Source organism: Melanostigma gelatinosum (genome assembly GCF_949748355.1).
Source record: "Melanostigma gelatinosum genome assembly, chromosome: 6".
NCBI lineage: Eukaryota > Metazoa > Chordata > Actinopteri > Perciformes > Zoarcidae > Melanostigma > Melanostigma gelatinosum.
Window position 1 is genome coordinate 26031742 of NC_136639.1, and position 10067 is coordinate 26041808.

The following is a 10067-nucleotide window of genomic DNA, read 5'->3' on the forward strand; positions in this document are numbered from 1 at the left end:
CTTTTTAAGATAACATTGTGACAACCAACACCATAGTGTGTGACAACCATCCCCGTGATGGGGTTGGTTGTCACAATGTGTCAGCGTGTCTTGATAGTTAATTACCTCTTTGTTACAATAAGTTGGAAAATGAGAGGGAAACACATTTCAAGCCAACACCTTAAGCTTCAATTCAATGTAGGAATGACAATTGAAAGATGTTTTGATGAGCAATTCACGCTAGAGTAGAAAGTGTGGCAACCAACCCTGTTCTCGATACACTTTTAATGTAGGACTTTCACTGTGCAGTACTGCCATAGTAATGGTTTCACTTTTAATGTTTACCTCAAAAGAAAGTTTTGTGTGCTGTTATAAAAGCTGCACATCTGCCACTTTAATATGTTTGAATACGTTTTCATGCAAGAAAGTAACTCCCAAAAAAATCCCCAATGTGGTCAGTTTATCCAAATAACGGCCGTTTGGAAATGTGAAAGTGAAAGCCGCTACGGGTTTAAGCTTCATCGTTCATTTAAAAGGCAATATGCAGGACATACCGTTTGTAGTCTCCAGTAGTGTGAGATTGATTGTAATAATATCCTGCATCCATGTAGCGTTAGCATGCTATGTATATAGTGGAGATCCACCAATCGCTAAGGTGTGACTTATTTCAACATGGCGGTCCGCGTCACAGACCTTCTCACTTTACAGCTAAACGGTGAACTAAAATATGTTTCTGACATTTGGGGCGAGAAATTGATTGGAGTTTTGCGAGCCTACTGTCTTGCGATGGACAGACTTCGTTTGCATGAAGTTGAGGTTTGAGTCGCGATAATGCAATTTTAGAAACGGCGAATGGTCAGTCGACTTGCCGTGTGTATCCCATCGCATACGTCTACAAGTATTGTGGATCTCCACCTACAGACTGGAGCCCTGAAGCCCCACCTCCTCGACTGCCAAGCACACAGGGCTGTTTGCTTATTCAAAGTTCATTAATGTCGAACGCGTCTCGTGTCCAAAGTGCACCGAACTCGACACTACGCTCCCTCGGGTCCCCAGCAGTACGGCTGCCAAGTGTGAAGTAAATCGGCTGAGTGGCTCTCAAGCTGTGCGAAGGACACGCAGACGGAGAGATTCCTTGATTTATAGTTAGATGGTGAATTTGTACAGGTTTACTTTCATGAATTCAAATTTAGTCACTGGACTTCAATGAGGTATAAAAACAAAAGAAGCCAAATGTAAAAAATTAAGTTCTGAGTGGCAGTAAGCGCATCACACCACAGAGTGTGGCTCCTTTCAGGGTCGATTTGCATTTAAGAGTGAATTTAATGTGACCATCTGTTAAATAGGTTGCCAGTGACACACACACACACACACAGATTATGGTCTATGACCTTGTAAAAATTCAGTCCTCAAAAACGTCATTCACGAGCTTCAAATAAAACTTAAAATCTGTTGTATAATTAGGCACTTCCAAGCTCTTGGTTTTTTATTTTCTAGGGTCAAAGAAAGTACACAGACTAGAGGTCCCTTTATTTAAGATAACATCTATATATTCTCTCCAGATTTTGAGGTGATCTCTTCTGATGCATAAACCTCTCGGTCACCTCTTCTCTTCCTGATCACTCCCAGCCGTTTTGCTACATACGTCACAAAGCAACGTCCTTCACAAGATCCATCAGGCGGAGTAGCAAACAGAACAGTTACAACAGATGTGAAAATAAGTCATAAAATAAGAGGCAATATGAAATTAAGAGCAAGGTATGGTTCGTGGTGAAAAGGCTTTGATGAATGTTTAGTCCAACCAGCTGAACCATGAGAAGATTTTTGGAAAGCCGTCAAAATGTCCTTAGAATTTGTGCCTGATAAACACACAAAGTATACACAACAACATCTGGAATGTGAGCCCATCTTTTTGATTCTTCGGATTAGTTTGGTTGGATAGTCCATCAGATCGTTTTGAAGTTTAGTACCGTCTGTCTGCGCATCTTACCTATCGCGGCCTTATTTCAGCTCTGCATCCAAGATGTCGCACAGACTGCTAGCTCCATTAAAAGGACAGTTAGGCGTGTTAAGGTGGAGGCGGGGCGATGTTCCGCTGTGGACGGGGGCAGCAAAGAAAATAAAAACATTCCCTCAGTTTAAATGTTCACTATATTTACGATGGGGAACTGAACAGAAACTATTTTGAGATAAAATCCCCTTTTAGATCACATCCTGTCATATTGTGGACCTATTGAACAATATATGCAAAATAATTTACAAAAAATAGATATCTAATTATCACTTTCTTCCTGTGAAGAATACGTACTCTTAGGTGAGCCAGCATCGACCAATCTCAACCAATAATAGCGCGAGATCCTCTGCAGCTCCGTATCGCAATGCAGTCCAGGCCCGCCCACTTTTTAGCGCTCCAATCAAATGTGAAGGATTTGTAAGGTAAAGCAGTGAAAATATTCTAAATACACTGGATTTTTTTTCTGGTGTCTAAAAATGCGTCCACAGCAGCACATCGCTTTGCTGCCCGTGCTGGTTCTCCAAACTCCATCTCTGGTAGCTCATCCACCCCCCCTTCAAAGAACCTGAACCTCCCTTTAAGAGAAAAACTACAACTCTGTATGATTTATATATCATAAACTGAGTTCTCGCTGGTCAACCATTTGACTCGAGGATTGGGTGCGTCGGCCTTAACAGCTTCCATGTTCCTAAAACATGTCTGTGTCTGTTTAAGTACGGCTAGTAGGTCATTCTTGTAAAGTACTTAACTTTCATGTTTGAGGGAGCTGTGCTGGCAGTAGACGTGTGATCTGTTTAGTAGTGACTCAACACGTCCTGGACCTCCACCTGTACTGGATAGTTGGTGTTTTGTCCAGGCAGCAGTCACGCAAACGCTGCGGAGAAGATGCAAGTCGTTCTGCATTAACACCTGTGGATTACTTGGTTTGTAGTTATATTCACTTGGAATCAATTGGGTCTGCTTTCCCAAGTGTGTTTCTGCCACTCAAATATTTCAATTTTTATTCATCACCCCTGGTCAGTATCAGCGAACACAACCTAAAAAACACAACCTAAAAGCTGCGTTAGCTGATGCTGAATCCCATAATTCACACACTGGTTTTGTCAAGCAGATGACGCTGTTACCATTCAGACAAACACTGGAATCCTGAATGTAGCCTGCTTTATCTTGCTGACAGTGCACTAGATGAGACACGATCCAAGTCCTCCAGCGATATCAATGTTTCATTGTGAATAAAGAAATCCGGAGGATATGGATCACACGTATTTATGACAGAGAGGTTCATTAATATCTGGTGGTTTTTATTTTTCCTTCCATCGTTTTTCTATCAACCCCATCAATTCTTTTGCAGAATTTGTATTCTATTTTTTTACCCAAATGCCCTCAACGAGTGCTCTCCATATTTTGGCTTTCCTTTTTTTGTTTCCCCCAAATATTCGATGGAGCTAAGGTCTAACTAACGCATAGGTCACACACACGTCACCAGTCCATGTTCCCCCATGGTCCCTTCATGTGCAGTCTTATCATCCCAGCGACAAACGAGTGATCTTCCACGCAACTTTCAGGCCGGAGGAGATGGACCGCAGGGGGCGCCTCATACCGAGACGGTTCACCTCCAACCCAGGAGGCAGTCTAGAGACACGCAGGTCAGGTGAACCGGAAACTCTGTCCGTGTCCACCCCGAGATATACTGGCAACATGTCCAGAATGTACCCGATAGAAAATAAGAGGATATGAATCGCCCGCATGATTCATCAGGGAGGAAAAAGAAAATGACGGAGGGAGAGGGGTGAGAAAAGAGGGCGGCCCGTTCCAAAAGTCCAGGCAGGGGTTAACTGTAGTTCAGTCCCGTCACCATGTCGGGGGTCCGTGCTGAGATTCCCACCCCAAAGTACAATGCCACTTAGAATGCCGCAACTGCTCTTTGCCGCAGCCTCATTTGGTGAAGGCGGCCACGACGGCCCACAGCAGCTCGTTGGCGTTGGCCTTCACGCTCTCACCCTCGGGCTCCAGCTCCAGCAGCTGCCGCACTCTCTTCATGGCCAGGTCGTACTGGTCGTCCAGCAGCGGGGCGAAGGCGTTCTCCAGCACGTCGGAGGAGTGGGCCAGGAAGATGAGCGCGAGCAGCCGCTTGTCCATCCGCTGCGCGTCGTTCACCCACTTGTCCAGCACGGACTCCTGGACCCGCTTGATGAGCCGCTGCTTGATGTTGTTGTTGGTCAGCGGGTGCGTGGTCATGTCGAAGAGCAGGAAGTTCTGCTTCTCGGTGGTGAGGACGCCTTTCTCCACCAGGTTTTTGGCCAGTCGCTCGCGCACGTTCCGCAGCTGGTAATGAAGCTTCAGGGGGTTCCAGGTTTCTCCTAGAGACCAGGAGAATAAAGCAGAAGATGGGGTCTTTAGGGGGGAGATGGCAGTGTATGTCACATAGAAGTGGTGTACGTCATCTGAAAGCTGGGAACCTGAGGATTCATTTGAGATGGAGCTCAAGGGGGTTCTTGCATGAGGCCGATTGTGTTTCGGTCTGGCGCCTGATACATTTTTGAAAACAACGTAGAAGAGAACTCAATTATGCCTGATAAGTATCAACCGCTCGAGAATTGATAAAAATGGTCAAACGCCTTCCAAAACAAGACACCAAGACCTTGAGGAGTACCATAAATAAAAAATAAAAACTGCAGTGATTTTGTATCTTAAACTTTTGACATTTGGAGATCGCTGGAAGAAGTGCATTTTTTGGCGAATGGATGACACGCACTTCTGTTTGGGAAACTGATCAGAAGCTTTGCAGCGTTTTAAAATTTAAAGTTGTTAATCCTTCATCAGTCAAGCATTATTTTGTCAAACGGGTTTGGTTGTTGTCACAAACGGGTTTGGTTGTTGTCACAAACGGGTTTGATTGTTGTCACAAACGGGTTTGGTTGCTGTCACAAACGGGTTTGATTGTTGTCACAAACGGGTTTGGTTGCTGTCACAAACGGGTTTGGTTGCTGTCACAAACGGGTTTGATTGTTGTCACAAACGGGTTTGATTGTTGTCACAAACGGGTTTGGTTGTTGTCACAAACGGGTTTGGTTGCTGTCACAAACGGGTTTGATTGTTGTCACAAACGGGTTTGGTTGCTGTCACAAACGGGTTTGGTTGCTGTCACAAACGGGTTTGATTGTTGTCACAAACGGGTTTGATTGTTGTCACAAACGGGTTTGATTGTTGTCACAAACGGGTTTGGTTGCTGTCACAAACGGGTTTGATTGTTGTCACAAACGGGTTTGATTGTTGTCACAAACGGGTTTGGTTGCTGTCACAAACGGGTTTGGTTGCTGTCACAAACGGGTTTGGTTGCTGTCACAAACGGGTTTGATTGCTGTCACAAACGGGTTTGATTGTTGTCACAAACGGGTTTGGTTGTTGTCTCAAGTTGGGAATCACCACAAAGTCAGTCAACGTCGTCGCTTTATACGCAGACAACCGAAGCAGCTGGACTCACCGCTGAGCAGTTCGATCCAGCTCTGGACCGTCTCCGGTGGCTGGGTGTCTTTGATGTGTTTCAGGGCTTCATCCAGGAGCACGTCGCCCGTCGGAGCGTCCGACTTACAAATCACCTGCGAATCAGAGAGACGACAGACGGTTACGAGGTGTAGTTACCAGAGGACATTTGGCTGAAATAACGCACTGAAATTTGATTGATTTATCTGATTAAATGTTCAGTCTACAAAACATGTGAAGACGGTTTCCTCTGAGCCCAGAATGAAATCTTTAAATGTGTTGTTTTGTCCAACGAACAGCCCAAAACCCAAAAGATATTCAGTTCACAACGACATCAAACAAAGAAAATCCTCCCATTGCAGAAGAGACAACCAAAGAAGGCGGGACGAGTTATGCTTGAGAAACACACCTTTTACCATCAGGTGCTTGCAAGCTGTATAGTGGGTACTTTGCTTTATGCTTCTATCTGTGGGTTAACTGGGATATCATAAAACAATATGAAATATATCCAGTCCAATGATTGAATCAAAACTAACATGTAAGCGTGTACTCCTTTGGCTCTGAGAGTGTGGTGTTAACAGTAGTGTTAGCTGATCTGGTGAGAGGGGGAGAAGGATTGCTATTTAATAAGCTGCTGCTTAATGCTTAATAAACATGCCATGAGACCTATTACATGAAGTCATGGGAGCACCATATTAAAGAATACATCTGTAGAAAATAAGAAAATAAATGTGGAAAAATAAGGAGAAATAAATCAAGATGTGAAAAGGCAAGGCCAAAGACAATAAAAAGCACCAGCAGAACCCCTTATGTAGTGAAAGCGTAAGCAGAGATGTGTGTCCTACCTTCCTAGCCAGCAGACCTTTCCTCCTCATGCCACAAGCCTCCAGCTGAAGACGTCCTCGCAGGGCCAGCTCGATCAGCATGCAACCCCGCAACCCCGACGAAATGCAGTCGTTCCAGAACGAGGTGTAGCCCTACATCATGGAAACACGCGTCAGGATCCTGGTCTGTCAGAAGATTACCGTGCAAATAACAACGGGACAGAATGCACTGACAACAGGGCTCACTGGACCCAGACGGGGAGATACCGCCAGATAACAGATGTATGGCTGGAGCCTCAGATGAAGCTCTTCATGGCGTAAGAAGTATGGCACCGAATCTGTACTCACTGGAATGTTATGACATTTCTTCTGTTCTTTGCTTTAACTTTTTTTTTTTTTCAATTATGTGAAACCTTTTATGCTGCCGTCTTACAGGACTGCCTTGTAAAACAGATTTTGAATCTCAAAGGGAAATATCCTGCTAAAACAAAGGTTGAATAACAAAATAAAAACAGCTAGCATAACATGTTGACAACATCACCTTTGTGTGTGTGTGCGTGTTCCCTTAAGGCAGTGGTTCTCAAACTGTGGGGCGCACGCGCGTTGTATTACAGGTGGGGCACAGGGGGAAATGCAGAATTTTTGTATTTCAAAACAAACAAAAAAAACTTTTTTCTTTTTAAAAGTAATTAATAAATACCTGTACTTCCGTGTAAATGTTTACATTACACCGTTAACAGGTTACGCTTGCACATGCGCGACGGACATGATCCTTGGCAACTCACGTGGCTTAGTGTTCCAAATGAAGACACATTTGGCAGGCGGGAACAGAAAAGCAACCGCAAGCGATGCATCCGAGACAAACAGCAAGCAGAAGAACATATGATGACGCCTCTCTTGCTCTGGGTTTCAGAGCAAGTTTCGGTAGGAGATGAGGAGACCAGTCTGTGTTTTATGTCTGAAAACTAGCTGTGGATAGTATGAAACTTGTTTTGTTTTTCACAAGTTGCACTTTATTGTTATCTTGAAAAGATGTTTAGTGCAAAACAGGTTAATTGCAGCCAATTGCAATCAGCTAATTTTGCCAAATTGGTAGTTATTTTTTGCACAGATATAACTTCATTTGCATTGTTCTAACAAAGTGATTGCACATTTTATTTGTTTTTGTCTGATGGAGCAATCTGGTTCACTTAAAAGTGATTGCAATTTTCTTTATTCTATTATTTGAAAAAGCACAGACGGAGGAGTCACAAAATGTTGTTTCAATAAAAATTCAACATGGACCATTTTGTTACAATTTTGTTGGGGTGGTGGGGCATGAACATTTTTCTTCCTCCAAAGTGGGGTGCGACAGTTTGAGAACCACTGCCTTACGGCGTCCGACTACAGACCGAATATTAAATGGAGACAGACTACTACAGGTTAGAAGGCAAGTCATGGCCATTAGCAAAGGGCTTGGAATGCTTCCTCTCTGATATTGCTTACAAACTGCTAATAGGTTATAAATGACAACAGTTAGTGTGACATAATTAATAGTGCTTTGTACTCAAATCTGGAAGCAGTGCCTCAGTACCAGTGAGGCTACGTCTGGCTTGAGTTAAAGAAAAAAAGTTAGCAACAGTTTCACAAATCTGTAAAGTAAGGTCTGATGCAGTCAGCCTTGTATGCAAAGCAGCGTTGCTGTGCAAGCAGTAAATTAAACTTCAAATACACGGCGCTCTAACTAAAGCTTTCACTGGTATAGACCAGTTTGGAGTTGAAGAAGGGTGGAGTCCTGATGGTGTAGAATGCAGAAATGCTGGTTTGAGTATACAGAGGTGTACATTGTTATGATGTGCAGCGTCAGGTTCTCACTCTCGGCATTGGTTGGAAGACTAACATTGATCTAAAAAAGACTAACTGGCAACTTGCAGTTAACCTGTCACAGATTTGTTTTCAATGCATATTTTCTCTCCATGATGTAGTTTTTGTATAGGTTTGGAAAGGAAATCAATTACCCACCTGTTGAAACGTCCAGACACACATGTGTACACACTATAACTATCACACATGTGTACACACTAACTATCACATGCCTCCCCTTGGTTAGACACAGATCATTTCCATTCAAATTACAATAAAAGTAAATAACTGAGTGCACTAGTGATGATTCACTCCTCTGTAATAGGATGTGCTCATTGACACTGTAACCCTCTCTCTGTGTAGTTCACCGTTTAAATCAGTGATACGGTCACATTACAGACTGACCCTATAGCAGCAGATTAATAGTGCCACCTTTCGACATTCCTGTAAAAATATACAAACATAGGATTAACCAATCTATTTGAAGATCAGTGCTCACTGCTAATCGTGTATCCTGTTAAGCTAACGTTAAGTCACTAGCGTACCAGTGGGAACAACAGTCTCCAGAAAGAGTCGCTGGCACAAGACAATATCCTATTCACGGTCCGCCGCTGTATTAAATGTTTCATATCGTTTCTCGACGGAACCGTGGTTGTACCAAAATACATTCACGAGCCAGGGCTGCAGCCCTGAGGCCCATTATTGTTGTTAGCTAGTGCTAGCGTGATAGCCAACAAGAATGCTAACGTCAACTAAACCTAACGTTATGTGTGTTGTGAAAACACAGCTAACGTTAGCTTGGGTAACGTCCTCGTCGTCTAAAGCCAACATTTACCTATCATTTTAGAACGCGGGAGACCAGAATGCATCCGATATTACCTCTCGGTCCTTCAGTCCTAACAACAGCACCTCTTCCATCAAGGTGAGGCGTGTTTCTTTCGAGTCTCCGGTATCGTCATCGTCCTGCTCGTCTCCCCTCCGGGGCTCTTCGTCCTCCTCGCCCGGCGGACGGTCTTTGTCGGCGGCGCTGCGCGAGGCTTCGGTCCGCCTCTGCACGAGGCCCGAACTCCGCTGGACCAAGGAAGTCATGTCTGCCGGCAACTTAGCTCAACGACAACGAACGCAACGCGCCTCGGACTACGCTGCCCGAGATGTTGGACTCAATTACTCGCTGTCCACCATATAGCAGCTAGCTCGAGTGATTTTCGAATTGCCTACTGCGGCCTGTGTACCCTTGTCATCTGGTGGACTGTTCCCCCTTCCTTGACTTCGTCAGCAGCAGTATACTGTCTATCTAATATGGCGCCGTGTGGTGAATGTGGTACCGAACTTATCCAGCAGGTCGAGGCCGAGATAACCCGACTGCTCGCAAACAGGATACAAGTAACGTTAGTTAGGTTTATCAGCTAATGTCATTCGCAAAGACACACCATTATACTTTCACTCTGCATCATGTCAACCATCCCATATGTGCAATATAACTTCATAATACTTTTTAAATTTCATTGACATTATCTCTCTCAACATTACTTTTATATTTTAGTTTCCATTTGGCACTGTTTTTTTCCACTTCATTTGTCTTATTACTCTTATTGCTATTGTGTTCTATTTAGCAATGCTGTCAGTATTATTTCTTTTACACTTAAAAATGGTTATTCTATTGTTCATATATGTTTATATTGTTATTCTATTGTTGTTTTTTGCTAAAATTCTGTTGTAATTTTTAATGAAACACTGGCTCAAGAGTTTCCTTAACAATTAATAAAGTCTTATCTTATCTTCACTGCAAAAAAAATCGGTGTTTCTAGATGACAAAACCCCACGTGCCATAAAAATACCTTTTTGATCAAAATAACTACACAACACCACTAAACAGTTGTTACATTACAGTTGTTTGTCGGCGGTGCCCATATACTGTATATTAC

The 10067-nt window shown here is 43.5% G+C and overlaps 1 protein-coding gene across 1 annotated transcript; it reads right to left on the minus strand.

Annotated features, from left to right (window-relative positions):
* Positions 1 to 1431: 1431 nt before the first annotated feature.
* Positions 1432 to 9429, minus strand: golph3a (golgi phosphoprotein 3a). The gene is made up of 4 exons (XM_079269969.1): positions 9022 to 9429; positions 6322 to 6453; positions 5478 to 5592; positions 1432 to 4353 (listed from the first exon to the last, which is right to left on the minus strand). The coding sequence occupies exons 1-4, from the start codon at positions 9229 to 9231 to the stop codon at positions 3929 to 3931; spliced, it is 882 nt and encodes a 293-aa protein (XP_079126095.1). The 5' UTR covers positions 9232 to 9429; the 3' UTR covers positions 1432 to 3928.
* Positions 9430 to 10067: the final 638 nt, after the last annotated feature.